Source organism: Erinaceus europaeus, chromosome 14 (assembly GCF_950295315.1).
Source record: "Erinaceus europaeus chromosome 14, mEriEur2.1, whole genome shotgun sequence".
Classification (NCBI taxonomy): Eukaryota; Metazoa; Chordata; class Mammalia; order Eulipotyphla; family Erinaceidae; genus Erinaceus; species Erinaceus europaeus.
The window spans coordinates 2,435,551-2,456,771 of record NC_080175.1 but is presented as its reverse complement, the minus strand read 5'-3'; the positions used below and the strand labels follow the sequence as shown (position 1 = coordinate 2,456,771).

The window sequence follows — 21,221 nt, the reverse complement described above, 5'->3', positions numbered from 1 at the left end:
CGGAACGGAAGCTTCACATGCCCGCCGCAGACCTAAGGCTGGCCTTTTCTTCCTGGGGAAATCTCAAAAAGAAAGAAAGAGGCTCAGACAAGATCATGAGCTGGAGCTGTGAGTTGAGCAGGCAGGCAGCCGGCCCTGTGGATGGTGGGGGCCTGGAGCTCCCCAACGCAGGTAGGGAGGCCTGGATCCTTACGGACCCTCCGGACCGCACTGCTTTCCTTCCAAAGGTTCCTCTCAAGGTGTAGATCCCCACACAGCGGCTGGCCAGGTGTGGCGCCTGGAGCCTCTCGCTCCCATCCAGTCCCTGTTAGTACAAAGGCCTTTTTTGGTAATCAGGTGAGCAGGGGTGGGGGGCCCCTGTGTCCGCCAGCGTCTGTGCCCTCTGCCTTGGCCGGGGAAAGAGGCACCTGCCTCCAGGTGGGTTGGCAAGGCCGCCTCGCGGCTCCAGACGCCGTGAGCATCAGAGGAACCAGAGTTTCCATCTTCCGTGCTTTTTAGACTCAGTTTTGGATTTCTGCTTGGGTGTGGTGGTGGAGGGCGTCTCCTGAGAGTAAGGCGTAGGTGCGACCTGAGTTCCCTCAAAGGGATGGAGTTTCCTCAGAACGGGCTGGAGTTTGTCTTCTTGTTGCTTGAAGTCTAGCTCCACGCTGGAGAGGAAAGACAGAGAGGGGTTAGCGCCTGGCCCTGTCGACCGCAGCTCCTGCCCCGGGGATTTGTGCTGCACCCATAGCCGTTACTGGGGGCTCAGCGCGAGACAGGGCACGGTCTCCATCAGCGCCGCAGAGCACATTCAAGGAAGAAGCCTCCACTTTCCTGGCAGAGCCTAGGAACTCCCTTCATGTGCCCGGTGGGTGTTCTGACCTGTGACGTGTGAACGATCCCTTTGTCTGTCCACACAGGGCACGTGTCTGTGCCTTCTGGGCTGGATGACCCCAAATTTGCGTGTTCAAGGTCACCTGACTCCAGATTTGTCCCTGAGGAGCTCAGAATGCTGTGGTCTCCCCTGAGACCACCCTGGAATATGATGTCCCTGCCTTCAGATGCTCCTCACAGGACTGCTCTCCACCCTGCAAAGTGGCCAGAGACCAGAGACCAGAGGCACCTGGTGCCCGGGAAGTCAGAGCATCAACTGATGTGACAGCCCCAATGTTACTTAGTCTTTTTTTTTTTTGTCTCCAGGGTTATCACTGGGGCTCGGTGCAAACTCTCCAATGCACTGATCCTGGGGCCATTTTTGCCCATTTTATTGGATAAGACAAATTCAGAGAAGAGGAGGAGATAGAGAGGGAGACAGAAAGAGAGACACCTGCAGAACTTACTTCACTGCTTGTGAAGCATCCCCCCCTGCAGGTGGGGGGCCGGGGCCACAAACCCAGATCCTTGTGTGGGTCCTTGCGCTTTGCAGTACTTTGTGCTGTGTTTAACCAGCTGTGCCACCACCCGGCCCCCATTACTTGGTCTTTACCAGAGTTTGGCTGTTGTGTCCTCACTAGGCTTCATTGCACTGGGCTGACTTTTCCCAAACAGAATTAGAGAGAGGCAGGTGGGGAGAGGGAGAGACACCACGGCACTGCCCCCCCCCCAGGCCAGTGCCAGCTGGGCACAGACCTGGTCTGGTGTTTGGCAAAGCGGGCACCCTGCTCACCACTACCACCCCCAGGTGGGGTACCTCACTGGCCCAAGGCTTTTGTTTTTTCTTTTTTCCCTGCAATGCTAGGACTTCCTATGTGTGTGACTGCCCCTCTCCCAGGCTGGCTTTCATTCTTTTTATTTTAACTTGCAAGACATGCGCGCGCGCGCACACACACACACACACACACACACACACACACACACACACACACACACACAGGAAGAGGTAACACATCACCACTCCAGCATCCCTGGCGTCTCCAGATTCTGGTGCCCTCATTGGGGTGTGCTCAAACCCAAGGCTTTGTGCCTGGGAAGGCATGCGGCCTAGCAGGTGCGCCGTCTGGCAGTTTCCATCAAAGACACTTGTGTAAACCCCTGGCCACGTCACTGAGGCATCTTGAGCAGACGTGTGCCCTGTGGGAGGCATTGGCATCGGCGCTGGTGTCTGTGTTAGGACCCCAGGTTAGGGTTAGAGGGGCCGTTGGAAGTGCGTGCTCTTTCTGAGGGACTGACTGCCTCTCAAGGTGCCCGGCCTGCTCTGCATCTGCCCATAACTCCCCCTGGGCAGTGAAGATGGGCCCCTTGGTCAGCGCCACTTTGCTGTGATGCGTCTTCTCCCACCCCTGCCCCTGCCTTTGGGTTTCTCCGCTTTGGAGGCTCAGTCCCGACCCCAGAGACCAGAGACGGCCTCCCCGCTCCTTCCCCGCCTGCCCTGGCTGTGGGACCACACGGGAGTCGCGACACGTGTGGTGGGTGGGTCCTTTTGACTCAGAGCTGCTCCCCCACGCATGTGCTGACCAACTGGAAATACAGATTCAGCAAAGTTTCATCTGCCTTTTCTTTTTAAATGAGTCCAAACCTGTCCAGTGTGCCCTGCCGTGGTTCCAGCCCCTCGGCCCATCTCAGAGGTGAGATGGTCCTGGCAGAGGCGGTACTGTTCCTGCAAAGAGTGCAGATGCTGCGGACACCAGGGCTCACGCTCCGGAGAAGAGTGAGCTCTGCAGGGCTGAGCCTCCTGAGCCCAGGCCTTGCCGCAGGCGGGAGGACTTGTGCAGGTGGGGCGGCGGGCTGTCCCGGCCCTGGGGGAGAATGGGCGGCTGTGCTGAGGGAGCCGGGCCGCCTCCTTCTGCTGTTGCTGCAGCCGCCAGCAGGGCATCCCCGGCCTCTTCCCCCCTGAGCTGGTGGTGGGGGCACTCCTTTGGGTTTCTCCTTGCTGTCTGGCTCAGGAGGGGGCGCAGTTCTGCCAACCACCCTCCCCGAGGATGCCAGGAGTCCCTGTCACAGCTCAAACGATCCCCCCCAAAAAATAAATAAAAAGAGGTAGCTAGCAATGCTCCTGGGTGGCCGGCTGCCGTCTTTATGCCCTTGATTTTACCATCCTTTAGCCACTGGCTTTTTTGTTTGAGTGGAAGGCAGAGCAGATGGTGGCCATGGTGCCCTTACGGGGATTTCTCAAAGTGGACATTACAAGGGAACCCAGAATCCTGCCCCTGGGTCTGGGAGGCTCCAGCTTCCGGGTTGGCGACCGGTCCGGGTTAGAGGAGGCTGTCCGTACACAGGGTCGCCTGCAGCCCCTGATGGCGTCAGTGTCCCGGGCAGGCGCTGCGTATTGGTTTCGAGGGCGACGTCTGCAGTTCTCTGCTGTGTGTGGTGCGGTCCTGGGCACCTGCAATTATTGAATTCCCATTAAGCTGCTACATTGGGAATCCTGTTATTAACCAATTTATCACACTGCAGAACCATGTAATCACAGAGTAATCTAATCCGAGTCCTTGTTAACAAAATGACTCCTCGACTTTATCTGTCGACTTGCTTCTCCTTTGCGGGGAGCCGCCACCACCAAGAGCTGGTGGGCCCAAGAGAGGCCTCTTCACACTCTTCCCTTCCTCCTCTGTTTTCTTGTTGCCCACAGCTTTGTTCTCATCTTCTCACGTGCAGGGGTGGTTCCCCAGAGAGAAGGCTGGCTGTCCTCTCTCTGGCCCCGGCACCGCACCGAGGGTAGCCTTGGGCTGTCCATTCATCCATCTGTCTGCATGACCTTTTCTGGAATGAGCCCAGTGGCCTTCAAGGGCACAGTTCCTCTGGGCCCTTGACTCTCTGGCCTGCGGCCATGAACTTGTCACTGTCCCCTCTCATCTCCCTCACTGAGGGAGGCCCCAAGTTCAGTCCCTAGCAGCTGCATGTGTCAGAGGAGAGCTCTTTTATTAAAACACATCAATAAAGCTCTCTCTCTCTCTCTCTCTCTCTCTCTCTAACGAATAAATGCATCTTTAAAAAAAAATGGAGCTTCCAAGGCTGAGACCCTTCTTGTGAAATCAGCCTGCGGCACCTTTACTAGGCAGGAAAGCCGGCTCTCACCACTCCAGGCTGCTGCCGCCTGGCTCCCCCAGCGGGAGGAGGCTCCTGGAATCCCCCTGCCTGCCCCGTCTGTCTCTGGAGCTGGCCGTTGCTCCTCTCGGTGAGTTTCCGGCAGTGGGGTCTGCCTTCCGGCCTCACTTCTCCAGGCCCTTGGGTGCAGTGCGTGGAGTTAACCACCAGGTTTCCCTGACATTGTTTGTACCCTGGGGCCGAAGGAAGCTGGTGATCTTGGGTTCCTCCTGCAGCCTCCAGGGTGCGGGGGGTGTGGCTGGCATGGGGGGCCCTGGCTCCACGGGCCCAGGGCTGTGTCCCTTCTTCTGAATGAGATGGCAGGCTCCCCAGGCACTCACAGCCGGGGCTCTGCCTGCGTCATGTGCTGCCACTGTGGATAAATGGCCTCGCTGGGGGACCGGAGCTGCCTGGGGTCCACGGTGATGATACTGCTCTGTCTCCTGCAGACACAGAGGGGGCCCCAGGGAGCTGGAGCGGTGGGCTGGGGACAGCACGACTCTGAGCCTTTGGGTGCTACAGAGAGTCCCCAAACTATTGTCAGTGTCGAGGCAGATGCTTGGATGGGGCCAGTTGTGTAACAGGCCGCCATGGGGTGGTGCTGGGAAGGCCGGTGTCACTGTCTCATCCCAGGCCTGGTCTCTCCATTCCATGTGTTTCAATTCCTTCCTAACTCCCTCCCTTTTTCTCCAAACCTGTGCCTTTGACATGCGTGTTTTCACAGCTCTGCATCTGACCTTTTAAAATTTTTTTAATATTTATTTATTCCCTTTTGTTGCCCTTGTTGTTTTGTTGTTGTAGTTTTTATTGTTGTTATTGATGTTGTTGGATAGGACAGAGAGAAATGGAGAGAGGAGGGGAAGACAGAGAGGGGGAGAGAAAGACAGACACCTGCAGACCTGCTTCACCGCCTGTGAAGCGACTCCCCTGCAGGTGGGGAGCCGGGGGCTCAAACTGGGATCCTTATACTGGTCCTTGCGCTTTGCGCCACGTGCGCTTAGCCCCCTGTGCCACCACCCAACTCCCTGCATCTGACCTTTTAATTCTTTTAATTTCAGAGAGAGAGGGATCACAGTTCTAGAGCTTCCTCTGGTGCCATGACTCCCCCATTTAATCCCTGGGCTCAAACCCTGGCTAGGAGGCAATGAGCCCTACTGGGTGAGCTCTCCAGCCCCTCTGCTTCCTTCCTTCTGACCCTCAGTTGATGCGCGTGACCTCCAAGCACGTGAAGAACCCAGACTGCCTGAAGCCATCCTCTCCTGGGCTCTCGGGACATGGTGGGGGGGGGAGGACCAGACAGCTGACGCGCTCACAGTCCTGAGGGACTCAGCGGCTGCTCAGGCCTTCAGCCTTCGCCGGCGACCTCTGTGCATCTAGCTGGCCACATCGTAGACCACGGCCAAGCCCCACACGTCCTCCACACCTCCTCTCCTCGGTGTCCAGTGGACTCCCTCCGTGGACCATACTGGGTCCACCTTCCTCTTTGACTTGGGTCCCCAGTTCTCTTTCCGCCCCCCGTCTTCTTTCTTTATTATTATTATTATTATTCTTTCTTATTTCTTCTTTCTCTAATCCATCTCCAGCCACCAGTGGCCCCATAGGGACTCCCGAAACTCTGTGACAGACACCTGTACGTCCTTCCATCCAGGTCTGGGACCACCGCTTCCTGCTGTGGCTTTTCCAGAAACATCAGCTCCGTCCTGTCCACACTCCTTGGGAAAGTCCACACTGCCTGTTTCCTGGGGCTCTGTGGAGCCCCTCCACCCTTGGGAGTGTGTCCCTGTGTCCTCCGCTCCGTGAGCTCATTGTCCTGGGTTCTGTCATCTCTGGGGCACATCGTGGGCAGTGGCAGAGCCGGCAGGGCGCCTTGTAGCCAGAAGTGAAGGGAAGCCTGGTGAGGCCGTCTGCCAACTGGCCCTTCCCGTCCCAGCAGGCTGTGCTGCTTGTTCTTGGTTTCAGCCGAGGAATCTACTCATCAGGGCCCACGCGCGTGTTCAGGCTACGTGAAACGTCCCGTGCTTTGGGTTTCAGTCACTAGTCACTGCTACTAGCAGCTTTTGACACTTGGGGTGTTGGAATGGATCACTGCACCCCAGGCTCCTCTCCTCCCGGTGCCACGCAGAAGGTCAGATGTAAACTTCCGGCATCTGTGAGTGTTCCAGTGTTCCGCACTGTGCCGGCGCCCAGACACTGAGACCTCTCTGTCTCTCTCCCTCTCTCCCACTCCTTGCCCTCTGGATTTCGGCTATTTATATCCAGTAAATAAAGCTAATTTTTGTTTTTTAAGAGAGAGATACCTGCTTTACCACCCGTGAAGCTTCACCTCTGCAGCTGGGGAGCAGGGTCTTGAACCTGGGTCCTTGTGCATGGTTGCATGTGTGATCGTATGCCACTGCTCGGCTCCTTTTTTTTTCTTTTCTTTCCCTCTCTTCCTCTTTCTTTTATAGCCACCAGGGTTATCACTGGAGCTGGGTGCCCACACGATGGATCCACCACTCCTGGTGGCCATTTCCTCCTTCCCCCTTCCTTTTTTTTTATTGGGTAGATCAGAACAAAACTGAGAGGGCAGGGAGTCGGGCGGTGGTGCAGCGGGTTAAGCGCATGTGGCACAAAGCGCAGGGACCGGCGCAAGGGTTCCAGTTCGAGCCCCCGGCTCCCCACCTGCAGGGGAGTCGCTTCACAGGCGGTGAAGCAGGTCTGCAGGTGTCTGTCTTTCTCTCCCCCTCTCTGTCTTCCCCTCCTCTCTCCATTTCTCTCTGTCCTCTCCAACAACGAATGACATCAACAACAATAATAACCACAACAAGGCTACAACAACAAGGGCAACAAAAGGGGGGGAATGGCCTCCAGGAGCGGTGGATTCATGGTGCAGGCACTGAGCCCCAGCAATAACCCTGGAGGCAAAAAACAAAAACAAAAACCCGAGAGGGCAGGGGGAGATAGAGAGGGAGAAAGAGAGACACCTGCAGCCCTGCTTCACTACTCCTGAAGCGTCCCCTCCCTGCAGGTGGGGAGTGGGGGCTCGAACCTGGTAACACGTGTGCTTGATCCTGTGTGTCTGATCACGATTATTAAAAGTGATGCACCTGGTAGCGTAGCTGTCATCTCTTCTCGAAGCACCCCAGGGCTGCACTGGATGCCGTGCAGGTGGGGTATCTCTCAGGCGCCCCGCAGAAAGGCCCCCTCCTCTCTGACGCCGTCCCGGCTTCTGTTCCACCTTGACTTTTCTCTGCTGCATGGATGCCAATCTGCTCATGCCCACATCTCATCCTGGTGCTGGGTCTGGGGGCTAGTCAGATGCAAAGGGGCCAGGCTTGGGGATTCTGGGGCCCAGAGTCCATTTGTCACCTCTGCATCCGGTCATTTCTTGGGTTGGAGGAGAAGCCGGGGCGTAGCCAGAATGCCCCTTGAGCTCCCAGCAGCCACGTAGACTGCGCGTTCCAGCAGACGTTTTCCCGGAACCACATTTCCAAGGGACAAAACTCAGACTAGCCACCAGGAACTCCGGGTGGGGTCCGCTGGCATCTTGGCCAGCACCTCCCGGCTTTTATTCTACAAGCGGTCACTCTTTGACCCAGAAGCCGCAATGGTCATCTTGGTCGCCACTGCTTGGGCTAGTTGGCAAAGCAGCCAGGCCCCCTGTGCTTCTGAGCTCCAGATGCCCTGTACTCCCCCGCACACACACACCTGTTGGGACCAGAGCCTAGAGAGCGCGTCCCGTGATGGGAACCCTCCATCTTTTCCCACCCAGAAAACAGCAGCTTCTTTGCGTGTCCTCAGTTGACACCACAGTCCAGCCTTTGTCCCTCTGTGTCTTTCAGAAGGGCCTTCAGTGTAGGCAAGCGGAGAGGGGTCGACTGAGCCCCCCCCACAGTCAATGCCCCCCCCTTTCTGTCACAGGGGTCTTGGAGCTTCCCACTGCCAGCTCGGCCTGGGGGCAGCGCGTGAATCCAGTGCGGTCTGCTTGCTCCCCTCTGTCCTCTTCCCAGACAGACGGGCTGGGTGGGTTTCCTCTTGAGACTGACCAGGTGGACCCCGGCGAGCTTCTGCATGGGGCGGGGGGGGGGGGGGGAGGCTTGGTGGCTCTTCCCTCTGGGCCCAGCCAGAGATGAGGGTTGCCCGCACCATTGACTTTCCTCTGCTGAACACATTCTGGCTAATTGCTTTACAAATCATACGCCGAGATGAGTGAGCAGTTTCCAGTTTTACATTATGATCACTTTAGGATGTCTCCTATGGAGCCCTTCCACTTTGCAGTTCCTGTTACCAAAGGTTACTCAAAGGTCATAGAAGATTAGGAAAACTAAATCCCCACATACTGGGAAAATAGTCCACACACACACTCACACACACACACTCACACACACACACTCACACACACACACACTCACACACACACACACTCACACATACTCACTCACACACACTCACACTCACTCACACACACACTCACACTCACTCACACACACTCACACACACAGTCACACACACTCACACACACACTCACTCACACACTCACAAATACACTCACACACACACTCACACACACTCACACACACACTCACACACACACTCACACACACACACTCACACATACACTCACACACATTCACACACACTCACACACTCAGACACACACACACACTCACACACACTCACACACACACTCACACATACACTCTCACACACACACACACACACTCACACACATTCACACACACTCACACACACTCACACACGCACACTCACACACACTTACACACACACACACACACTCACACACTCACACATACACTCACATACACTCACACACACACACACACACACTCACACACACACTCACACACACACACTCACACACACTCACACACACACACTCATACTCACACACGCACTCACACATGCACTCACACACACACACTCACACACACACTCACAACTCACACATACACACACTCACACACACAACTCACACACATACACACACAAACTCATACACACTCATACACACACACTCACTCACACACACACACATACTCACACACACACACACACACACTCATACACACACTCATACACACACACACTCACACACACACACTCACACACACACACACTCACATACACTCACACACACACACACAATTATCATAGAATAGAGAGACCTGGTTTATTGGCTTGGGGAATTTTCAGGGAGGATTTTGAGGTCTGTGCAAATCATCCTTTGTTCATGGCTTTTAATTTACTTTATTAAAAAATGTACTTCCTACCACCAGAAGAAGCCTGTGGGTGGTATATTTCAGAGGAGTCTTTTCTGTCATGTCCCTGAATGCCTGTCACCCACCGTAAATACACTGAATGATGGACTAACTCCCCGCTCGTGACCTTGGCATGGGACAAGACTGAGCCGGGGACGGGGTGGGGGGGGTGTTGTTAAAATTTGGAAGGCTCTTGCCGGGCGGGTCTAGCTTCGCGGTGGTGAACAGAGACGCGGAGACAACGGCTGGGCAGGGAAGCTGTATTTCTTTATTCAGGAACAACGATTCATAAACTAAGACAAACTAATCACCAAACAGAACTCTGCTGTCTCTTTGCGGCGGCGCAAACACTCTCTCTCACTCTCGAACTCAGGAACTCTCCAACTCTGGCACTCTGGAACTCTCGTACTGGGGAACCCTCTGAAAACTCTGGCGCTCTCGAACTCAGGAACCCTCTCCCGGGTTTCCTTGGGGCGGGGCCAAGCGGGCCCGCGAAATTAACTGGACTGATCCAATTCTTTTGGCGGGGGAGGGCTAGAACAAACCAATGTAAAGCATATGACAGGGGGGAGAGACTGAGGCACGGCCTGAGAGGGCAGGGCCCTGAAGAGACAATCTCTAGATGACAAGAGACCCCTGTAAATGCCCACATTTGCAGGCAGATGCAGTTCTCTCTCTCTCTCTCTCTCTCTCTCTCAGCAGTGAGGCTTCATTAGTGCTTGGTCTCTCCATGCTGGCGGCTATCACTTCACCTCCCATTTTTCTAGGACACTGTCAGTTGGTGACATCGCCAGAGAAGTTGCCACCTGCAGTCTCCCAGTCCTCCCAGTATCTGTTCCTGGTGGTGCAGGGAGTAACTGAGCCTGCACTGAGCACAGCAGACGCAGCCCAGGATTCTGAGGAATCTCTCGTTCCGCTTCTGGTGAAAGGGATGCTTTTCTCCACTTCCTCACCAGCCTCCGGCCATTGATGGAGAGAACACACAGGGTTTCGGAGCTTGGCTCTTGAGAGTCGGAGGACAGTGTTCCCCAGCTGCTGTGAAGGTGTGTGGACAGGTGCACTCAGGCCCAAGCCCCCGTCCATGCTACTGTCTGCCCTGGCTCCTCCAGCCCCCACTTCCTGCCAGCACACCCTTCTCTCTGGTCTGAAAAGAGTGGTCGGGGGGCTCCAGACACCACGCCGGTGCCGTCTCCACCATGGCAGTGCCAGCATGGTCAGAGCCCACACACTCTGCACGGGCTCCTCTTGGATCCTGTAGTGCAGGGCCCTGGGGTGGGGACTCAGCATAGGGACGTTTCCGGCCAGTCTTACATCTCCTCGCTCTGCTCCCCAGTGTCTGGCCTGCGGTCTGTCCAGCCTCAGAGTCCGGGGGAAAGGATGAAGTCTCCAGAGTGAGCATCACATGAGAAGGAAGGGCTCCTGCATTTGGTCTGAGTGATGGGCGGAAGTCACACCGGGCTGGGCTTCTGCGAGTGCCCTCCCTCCCTGGTCTCCAAGGGAGGGCTGCATGCGCATGCATGCCAGCTCCCAGCCCGTCCTGCCTGGTCCCCTGAGCCCCGCGAAAGAGAAGGCCACTGTGAGGTGACCTCCTGGAGGGCACAGTCACTGCAGCTCTTTGTGGCTGCCCCTACCGTTGTCCCCTCCCTGTGCAGAGAGACTCTCAGTCCCGGCTGAGGCAGATTTAATTCACTGGAGCAAACGTTTCAGCTCATGCCGGCCGCCCCAAAACCTTTGAAATGCATGCCAGCCACCCGGTTTCCATTAAAATGTTCACATTTGGATACCACCCGTCTTGTGGCCACGTGAATCTGCACGGTGGCCTCTCCACTTGGGGGGGACAGGCTGCTTCTGCCACCAGCATGTGTCCCCACAGTGCAGGCTGATCAAAAGGAGACTCGTGACAGGCCCGCATCAGATTCTCTGACAAGACAGTTTCCCGGCCGGGCTGGGTACAAAAGCCTCAAGGGGGGAGTCGGGCGGTAGCACAGCGGGTTAAGCACACGTGGCGCAAAGCACAAGGACCGGCATAAAGATCCCGGTTTGAGCCCCCGGCTCCCCACCTGCAGGGGAGTCGCTTCACAGGTGGTGAAGCAGGTCTGCAGGTGTCTGTCTTTCTCTCCCCCCTCTGTCTTCCCCTCCTCTCTCCATGTCTCTCTGTCCTATCCAACAACAACAACAACAACAACAACAATAAAACAACAAGGGCAACAAAAGGGAATAAATAAATAAAATCTTTAAAAAAAAAAAAGCCTCAAGGGCCTGGGAGCCGAGACGATACTGGTACTTCTTCTTTAAAATATTTCCCGGGAATCACAGCGGCATATTTTCACTGGGAATCTGGATGGGAAGGCAGCAACGCTTTTCTACGAACAAACGGAACTCAGATGTGCCGGTCTCATCTTTCCTTCATGGCGGGAGGGCCTCTTGGTGAGAGATTCACTGTTAGCCCCGGTCTCGGGAGAAAGGCTCTCATTTTACTGTGTGTGTGTGTGTGTATGGGGGGGTGGTCACCATCGCCAACATCTTCAATATCACCTGGGGGGCTGGCGGTGGTGCACCGGGTTAAGCACACAGAGTACTGAGCACAAGGATCCTGGTTCGAGCCCGCCGGCTCCCCACCTGCAGGGGAGTCACTTCACAAGTGGTGAAGCAGGTCTGCAGGTGTCTGTCTCTGTCCCTCTCCACCTCCATCTCCCCTTCCTCTCTCAATTTCTCTCTGCCCTGTCCAATACAATGGAAAACATGGCCTCCAGGAGCAGTGGATTCACAGTGCCGGCACCGAGCCCCAGCGATAGCGCTGGAGGAAATATGTGTTTATCTAACCTTGGTCACTTGGGCCTTCCAATCTCAGTGAGCAGAGCAGGGTGCTAATCCTCTGTGCAGAGATGGCTTTGGGTGGGGGGGGGGGAGAACAGATGAATTTGCCACCACTGGGCAGGCGGGATGTCACATGTCTCCCACCCTGAATTCTGACCAGAGGCGCCGTGAGGCTCACACCATCTCTAATCAGAAATCACGCCTCCTGGGACTTTGCAGCTGATCCTGCCTGCATCCCACAGCACGAGAGGTCGGTGAGACACCCCACCAAGGGCGGGGTGTGGGAGACTCAGCCTGACCTCCAGGCACCCCCACATCTAAGCAGCCCGGCTCTGGCAGGCGAGGTCGGCCCCTCTCCCTTCTGGTCCCGGCTGCCTTTTCTGTTTCCTGAAATTGCTTCAAGCCCTTTTGTCCTCTTGATGTTTTGTTCCATGTCTGGTATATTTCCATGACAGAGTGATTTATTTTTTTTTCCACAGAGAAATATGTCCCAGGGGTTCACGGCAAAGGTGTGCGCTTATCAGGGGGGCCGTGAGGGTAGAGTCACAGGGGCTGTGGGGTCTGGGACCTGGCGCCCAGCGCCTGTGCCCAGGACAGATGTTTCTGGAAGCCTGGGAGTCGGTGAGCAGCCAGGCAGCGGGTAATTGGGATGTGTGTTAGGAGCAGCACGTCAACGCCAGACAGGCGCGGTCAGACTCATTGGCCTCGGGGCGTGCTGCCTGCCGGTGAACACGTGTGACAGAAGGCGACATGTGCCCCCTGGCAGTGCCCAAGGCCCCCGCCCACACACTCACACTACCCGGCCCGTTTGGGGCGCCCTGCCGGCCGGCCTTTTCACATGCTTTGCCTTTGAAGCTGCCTCCCACTGCAGGGTCCCGAGACACTCCAGGCCTCCCGGGGTGGATCCAGAATGTGGCGCAGGTGGTGGAGAGGGGCTGCCTGGGTCATCCTGAGGTCCTGGCACCCAGGAGCCTGAATCCACATCAGATTCCAGAACCTGACCTTGGCCGCTGTCACCCCTCGGATGGTCCCCAGAACCGCCTGCACACATGGAAGGAAGCCCGAGGCCGGCGGTGGCGCTCCCAGCTAAGCGCCTGTAGTACTAAGCACAAGGACCCACTGGAGGACTTGGGTTTGAATGCCTGCTCCCTACCTGTGGCAGGTCTGCTTCCTGAGCAGTGAAGCAGGTCTACAAGTTCCACTCTCCCTCTCTCTCCCTCTCTCTCCCTCTCTCTCCCTCTCTCTCCCCTCCTCTCTCAGTTTCTCTCTGTTTATCCAATAAAATTAAGCACAATGGCTGCCAGGAGCAGTGCATTTGCAGTACTGGCACCGAGCCCTAGCAATAACCCTGGAGGCAATGATAATAACAACAATAACAACAGTAATTATAATACAATAAATAAAAACAGATGGAAGGAAGCCTGGTGCACGTTCCCGGGTAAGCGGGACAGAACCAGCCTTGGAGATATGTGTCCCCTCCCCCCCGCAGCTGGTGTCCGCATATTGGAGCTGCTCAGACAGCCCACCTTCCCCCCCCAAGGTCACCTGACCAGGTGCTGTCTCCTGCCCACGGACACCGGGCGTCTGAAGGCTCTCTATCAGAGAAACCGATTCCTCCTGGAGCATCTGACATTTGAGGGCTGAGTCACAGGGCTGACAGGAAACATGGGCATCTACTGCCCGGACTCTCTCTCTCTCTGGGCCCCTCCCCACCGTCACCACCGCCGCTGCCTTTTCAGACCCCAGGGAAACACAACACAGAACTTGGCCTGGGCTGGGAGCACTGCACCGAAGTAAAGGACTTGGGGGTGGTGGGGGTGGTGGGGGTGGGCCTTTCAGATCCTGGAGCCTGATGGCAGAGGAGGACCTGGGCTGGGGGTGAGAATGTTTTGCAGAAAACTGAGAAATTTGACATATGTACCAACAACTATTTTTACTGCAAACCTTTCATCCCTCCCAGTCAAAAAATAAATTAAAACACACAACTCAGGAGGCTCTCCGGTGGTCTCGAGCACAAGCGAGACCCTCATTCGTTCCCGTAAAAAAAATCCGTAAAAAGGCACGTAAAAAAATCTGCTTTGTGGGGGGCCAGGCGGCGGCGCACCTGGTGGAGCGCACACGCGACACCCACAAGTGCGAATGACCCCTGCCCGCGGGGGTGGGGGTAAGCTTCCATCGGCGAAGCAAAGCTGCTGGTGTCTCTCATTCTCCCTCCTCCTCTGCCTCATAAATATGACTTTAAACAATTGAGATGATTTTCTGAGAGAAACAGATGGAAAACTACATACTTCTCTGGCCTCAGCACACCAGGTGAGCTCTGTCTGCTCAGCGCAGTGACAGGTACTGGGCCGGGCACGGGGGTCCTTGTTTTACCTGGTGGTGGTGAAGTCCCCACCCCACCCCAACACACACACACACACACACACACACACACACACACACACACACACACACACACACACACACACACGTGCAGCCTTGTCTCGGAAGAGCCGCGTTTGTCCCTGGAGACAAGCAGACATGCACGCCCTGTTGGGTCTGATGTCGGCTCAGCCCTCTCCCCAGCAAACCTCTGTTGAGCCTCTCTTTATTTCGGAGACGGGGCCTGTGCCTGCGAGCTGGGTTCCCCCACAAGCCAGCCGCACCGAGAGGCGGCCATCACGGCTAATTCCTGCCCAAGGGGAACCGCAGCATTTCCCAGACTTGTTAAATCACAGCTAATATCACTTTTTTATGTCCGATACTTCTGGACTTAGCACTGAATTTATTTAAATTACTTCTGTTACATGGGGAATGTTCTAATAAATTCTTTTTTTCCATCGCCCACAAAATGTTAAGGAGGCTGGCGCTCTCCCAGCTAGACTGGTGCCCAGCCTTCCCTGGGAAGCTCCACTCAGTTCTGCTCAGCTCGGCGGCACTGAGGTGGTGTGGGCTTCAGGGCCACGGAGACAAGCTCAGCTGTGCTGGGTTCTACCTCACAAGCTCATTTACCAACCCAGTGGGGTCAGGTGTCACTAACTCCCCTCCACTGATGATTCAGGATGTGTTCCAGGAGAGCTGGGAGATAGCTCTCTGGGTAGAGTGCATGCCTTCCCACGCACCAAGTTCCAGCATCACATGTGGACAGCCTGGAGGGAGGGACTCCATGGTTGGTGGAATTGCACTGTGGTTTCTCTGCTTCCTGGTGTGTCTTGCCTCTCCCTCTCCCCCTCACCCCTCTCCCTCTCTCTTCTCTCCCTCTCTCCTCTCTGCCTTTTCCTCTCTCCACTCTCCCTCACCCTTTCCCTCTCTCCCTCTTCTCTCTCCCTCTCCCTCTCCTCTCTCCATCTCCCTCTCCCTCTCCTCTCCTTCTCCCTTACTTTCTCCCTCTCTCCCCCACCCTCTCTCCCTCTCCCTCTCTCTCACCCTCTCCCTGGGTGCTGTGTGTGGTGCTGGGAGCAAAGTCAGGGCAAGGCATACACTCCACCTCACTGAGCTATCTCCCACTACTGTCAGATGTCTCTGCGCTCTCTAATCTTGTGTGTAAAGATCAGATTTCTAAAAGGAACTCACCCCGTAGACTCTGCACAGCCCGCATCTCTGCCGCCATCTCGTTGGCCTGAGAATCGAGACCACGTGCACATCACGGGCCACGGGTGGCGGCCGGGAGGACTGCACAGGGTCCCCGACCTTTGCAATTCTGGGGGAGCGCACCGCACACTGGCACCAGCCGCCTGCGGTGTTCCTGGCATAGGCCGCACGCTCCAGCCTTTGATCTAGGCCAGCACCAGGGCTCATAATGTCTCACGGCCTTTCAGGAACGTCCTGTACGGCACTCTCGGCTGTCCGCGCCCAGAGACAGAGCCCGCAGACACAGGCCCACCTCTAGCTGAAACCCTGGAGATGCATTTGCAAGATAAGGGGCTCCAGCTCGCCCCTCCCGGGGACTCTACACCCAGACGTCCTCACAGGGAGCTGAGAATGGCGGCCATGGGTCATGGTGGAGACAGCTCAGCCTCAGAGCACAGGAGTCACATGCCCGCGTCCCCCACCCCCCGCCGCAGGCTGGATTCACACCATGGCCAGGTGCAGAACTGAGAACTGAGCAGTGCTCTGCCTCCTCTCTCTCTCTCTCTCTCTCTCTCTCTCTCTCTCCCCCTCTGTCTCTCCTCTCTGTCCCTCTCTCTCTCCCTCTCCTCTCTCTCCCTCTCCCTCTCTCTCCCTCTCCTCTCTCTCCTCTCTCTCCCTCTCTCTCCCTCTCCCTCCCTCTCTCTCTCCCTCTCCTCTCTCTCTCTCTCCCTCTGTCTCTCCCTCTGTCTCTCTCTCTCCCTCTCTCTCTCTCCCTCCTCTCTCTCCCCCTCTCTCCCTCTCTCCTTCTCTCTCTCCCTCTCTCTCCTCTCTCTGTCTCTCTCTCCTCTTTCTGTCTCTCTCTCCCTCTCTCTCCTCTCTCTCTCCCTCTCTCTCTCCTCTCTCTGTCTCTCTCTCCCTCTCTCCTCTCTCCTCTCTCTGTCTCTCTCTCCCTCTCTCCTCTCTTTCCCTCTCTCTCCCTCTCTCTACTCTCTCTGTCTCTCTCCCTCTCTCCTCTCTGTCTCTGTCTCTCTCTCCCCCTCTCTCTCTTTCTCCTTCTCTCTCCCTCTATCTCCCTCTCTTTCCTCTGTCTCTCTCTCTCCCTCCCTCCCTCTCTCTTCTCTCTGTCTCTCTCCCTCTCTCTCCTCTCTCTGTCTCTCTCCCTCTCTCTCCCTCTCTCTCCTCTCTCTGTCTCTCTCTCTCCTCTCTCTCTCTCCCTTTCTCTCCCTCTCTCTCTCCTCTCTCTGTCTCTCTCTCTCCTCTCTCTCTCTCCCTTTCTCTCCCTCTCTCTCTCCTCTCTCTCTCTCTCTCCCTCTCTCTCCCTCTCTCTCTCCCTTTCTCTCTCCCTCTCTCTCTCCCTCTCTCAATAAATCCACTGGTAGGACAGAGAGGAATTGACAGAGGAAGAGCAGATAGAGGGAGAGGGAAAGCAGACACCCGCAGACTTGCCTCACTACCCATGAAGTGCAACACACACACACACACACACACACACACGTGGGGAGCAAGGGCTCGAACCTGGGTCCTTGTGTTTCGTAATATGTGCACATACCCAGGGACGCCACCACCCAGCCCCCTTCTCCTTTATAAGAAAAGATATATATATATATATATAATTTAAAACCCAAATTAGAGAGTTAACAAAACAGCAACCTGTGAGAGCACAGAGCTTATGCCCGAGGCCTCAGAGGCCCATGGTTCAAATCCATTTTACACCAGAGCTGAGCCATGCTCCAGTGCGTGCTCCCTCTCTCTCTCTGTATCATAGTCAAACACCTGTTTTAAAAAATAAACATGAATGGCGTGACTAGGAAGCCGCTGGAGAGGGTCCCAGCAGTAGAGTGCAGGACTTGCTGGAGTCAGTTCTAATTTTGCCCCCTGATGCCACATACGCAGTATGATTCTCTCTTCTCTCTCTCTCTCTCTCTCTCTCCTCGAGAAAGCAAGTAAATCATTTTGTTGTTGTTACTGAGGTTTCCAGGCTCCAGCCTGCCTCTCTGGGATGGAGAGGCAGAGCAACTGAGAGAAAAATGGTACAGAACCAATGTTTCCTCAGGTGTAGTGGGAGCTGGGCTCAAACCTGGGTCAGAGGCATGGTGGGGATGAGCATTAGACAAGACATATCTCTCTGGAACAAATTGTTTTTAAGAATTAGAGACCAAACAGACACATGAAAAAATGTTCCAAGTCTCTGATTGTCAGAGAAGTGCAAATAAAGACAACAATAAGACACCACTTCACCCCTGTGAGAGTGTCACACATCAGAAAAGGCAGCAGCAGCAAATGCTGAAGAGGCTGTGGGAACAAAGGACCCTCCTCACTGCTGGTGGGAATGTCAGTGGTCCAGCCCCTGTGGAGAGCAGCCTGGAGACTCTCACAAGGCGAGAAGTGGAGCTGCCCTGTGACCCTGGAGCTGCCCTGTGACCCTGCAATTCCTCTCCTGGGGACAGATCCTAAGGAACCAAACACACCCATCCAAAGAGATCTGTGTGCACCTGTGTTCACAGCAGCACAATGTGTAACAGCCAAAACCTGGGAGCAACCCAGGTGTCCAACAACTGATGAGTGGCTGAGCAAGCTGTGGTCTAGATACACAATGGAATACTACTCGGCTATGAAAAACGGTGAATTCACCTTCTTCCCCTCATCTTGGCTGGAACTTGAAGGAATCCTGTGAAGTGAGAGCAGCCAGAAAGAGAAGGGTGAAGATGGGATGATCTCACTCATGGACAGAAGTGGAGAAATCAGAACAGAAGAACCTGGACTGGGCTTGGTGTCTTGCAGTAAAGCAAAGGACTCTGGGGGTGGGAGGCTTTGCGGTCCTGGTGCTGATGTTTGGTGCTGATGTCGGAGGAGGACCTGGGCCAGAGGGGGGGGTGGTGGAGTTTATTGCGGAAAACTGAGAAATGTGACACATGGACCCACAACTGTATTTACTGGAGCCCATTACCCCCGCAGTGAAAAACAAGATCAATAAAATAATTGTTCATGTGACACAGAAACAAAAGCTGCCCTAGAGCCCACAGGGCTGTCCCCTGGGACCCTGCTCGGTCACCCACGGGCTGCATCTCTGGGTGACCTATGGGTAGAGCTCCTGGCACAGCACGTGAGGGGAGAGGTGGACATACCTGTAGATGATACAGGCACTGTTCCTGCACGTGTCACAGTTCGCCGTGTCTTGCCCCGTCCGGTACGAGAGCCTGCGGGGTAAGAACAGGAGAACGTTACCCAGTGTCGCCGTGGCAGTGGACCAGAAACCCTGCCCCATCCTGTCCTCCCTGTCCCTGCACTCAGTCCCCCACGGCAGTTAACCAGCAGGGCCGCTCAGCTCCCAGATGTGGACACCAGGCCCCCGTGAAGAAGCGGGTCTGATCGTGAAACGGGTAGGGGAAACCTTGAAGTGAAACGGGCTTGAAGGAAACCCGGGTTGGTGTTCAGCCAGAGATGCACCTAGGTGCTGGGTGCTGGGTCCTCCAGAGCCCCGCCCTTGGCCTGTTTCCTGTCCAGTTTGCTTTGCAGATGGGTGACACAGGAATAGGGAGCATTCTAAGACCGGGGGAACTTGGGAATGAAAAGTGTCGTTTTGTCTGTGAGCTCGGGTGACCATTTTAATTTTTATTTTATTTTATTTTGAATATTTATTTTATTATTTATCTATTCCGTTTTGTTGCCCTTGTTGTTTCATTGTTGTAGTTATTATTGTTGTCGTCGTTGTTGGATAGGACAGAGAGAAATGGAGAGAGATGGGGAAGGCAGAGGGGGCAGAGAAAGACAGACACCTGCAGACCTGCTTCACCGCCTGTGAAGCGACTCCCCTGCAGGTGGGGAGCCGGGGGCTCGAACCAGGATCCTTACTCTGGTCCTTATACTTTGCACCACCTGCGCTTAACCCGCTGCACTACAACCCAACTCCCCCATTTTTATTTTTTTATTTGTGGTTTAATAATGATGAACAAGATTATAAGATCACAGGGGTGCAACCCCACACAGTTCCCACCACCAGAGTCCCACGTCCCATCTCCTCCACTGGAAGCTTCCTTATTCTTTATCTTTCTGGGAATACAGACTAAAATTCTCTATGGGGAGCAGAAGGTGGGAGTTTTGGCTTCTGTCATTGCTTCTCCGCTGGACATGGGTGTTGGCAGGTGGATCCACACCCCCAGCCTATGTCTGTCTGTCCCTAGTGGGGCAGGGCTCTGGGGAGGGGAGGCTCCAGGACGCATGGGTGAGGCCATCTGCCCAGGGTGGTCAGGTTGGCGTCATGGTGGCATCTGCAGCTTGGTGGCTGAAAGTAATATGTTCCTGAAATGAGTGGAGCTGACAGTGTTCCCAGCTGTGGTCACACAGACTCCTCTGGTAAATGTGAATATATATATATATATGGACCTTAGGTCAGAGTGATGGGGTTAACAGCTAGTGGTGTTCATATACTTTCCTCATGTCTGGAAGCTGATCTCTGCCCTTATCCAGCTCTCTAGTCCTGTTCTCAACTCTGACACCATCTTCCCAGACAATACTTTTGTCTACCTGCATGTTAGCTATCAGGTTCAGACAAAAATTACTAAAGTCACAGGCCCCTAGGAACATACCTAAAATAGACTTCTAGCTTCTTCCCACACTGTGGCTCCTAGTTTCACCGGCTCTATTCCTAATTCTGGGTTCCTGTTTATTAATCAACTTGTCCTATTTTCTGTCTTACCACCTTTCAGTCACCAAGGTGCAGATGCTACTAGGATTCCATCCTGACCTCACTAGGCAGGCGACTTCACCCATGTGTCCTGGATTTGATGTGCCTTCGGGCCTGGAAATCTTAGAATGTCTGACTTTAAAAAAAATTTTTAGAAGGAAAAGCAGCAGCCTGGTTCCTGTGTGCTAAGGCCACAGTAACCTTTGCCATGTCAGGATTCGGTCTCCCTGACTGGTTCCAGGTAGATTTGGGGAGGGAAGGACCAACTATTCTCCTGCAAAGATCAATTAATATAAGAATCATAGCAGTGGTAGAGGATTAGTGATAATACCTTTGGGCAGTAGAAAAGCAATAATAGAATTTTCTAGAGTATGCTATGGAGCACCACATATCAACTCAGAGGCTGGTCCAGCAGGAATTCCTTGACCTGGCTTTGAATTTTTCTCAACGTGGCCACCCCAAGTCTCTGGTATCAGGGTCTACTCCCAGGGCTCCTCCAAACACACCTGCTGCCCTATTTTTCCTATCATAACTTTTTTTAAAAAAAAAATAAAGCTTTTTAAAAGTTATTTATTTATTTATTCCCTTTTGTTGCCCTTGTTGTTTTATCGTAGTAGTTATTATTGTTGTTGATATTGATGTCACCGTTGTTGGACAGGACAGAGAGAAATGGAGAGAGGAGGGGAAGACAGAGAGGGGGAGAGAAAGATAGACACCTGCAGACCTGCTTCACTGCTTGTGAAGCTACTCCCCTGCAGGTGGGGAGCTGGGGGCTCAAACCGGGATCCTTACGCCAGTCCTTGCGCTTCACGCCATGTGCGCTTAACCCACTGCACTACTGTCTGACTCCCTGTCATGACGTTTTATTCTTAAAGGAACCCAACACACCTATCCAAGAAGATCTGTGTACA

The 21,221-nt window shown here is 54.7% G+C and overlaps 2 protein-coding genes across 2 annotated transcripts in view; one reads left to right on the top strand and one right to left on the bottom strand.

Annotated features, from left to right (window-relative positions):
- DOCK1 (dedicator of cytokinesis 1) overlaps window positions 1-21,221 on the top strand; it is a 319,977-nt gene that overhangs the window by 67,182 nt on the left and 231,574 nt on the right. The window lies entirely within an intron of this gene.
- Window positions 82-21,221, bottom strand: part of INSYN2A (inhibitory synaptic factor 2A) — a 71,761-nt gene continuing 50,621 nt past the window's right edge. The window contains exons 3-4 of the mRNA XM_060171093.1: window positions 18,752-18,823; window positions 82-647 (exon numbers count right to left, since the gene is read on the bottom strand). Coding sequence (XP_060027076.1) covers window positions 461-647; window positions 18,752-18,823 — 259 coding nt within the window. The 3' untranslated portion in view covers window positions 82-460. The remainder of the gene's footprint in view (window positions 648-18,751; window positions 18,824-21,221) is intronic.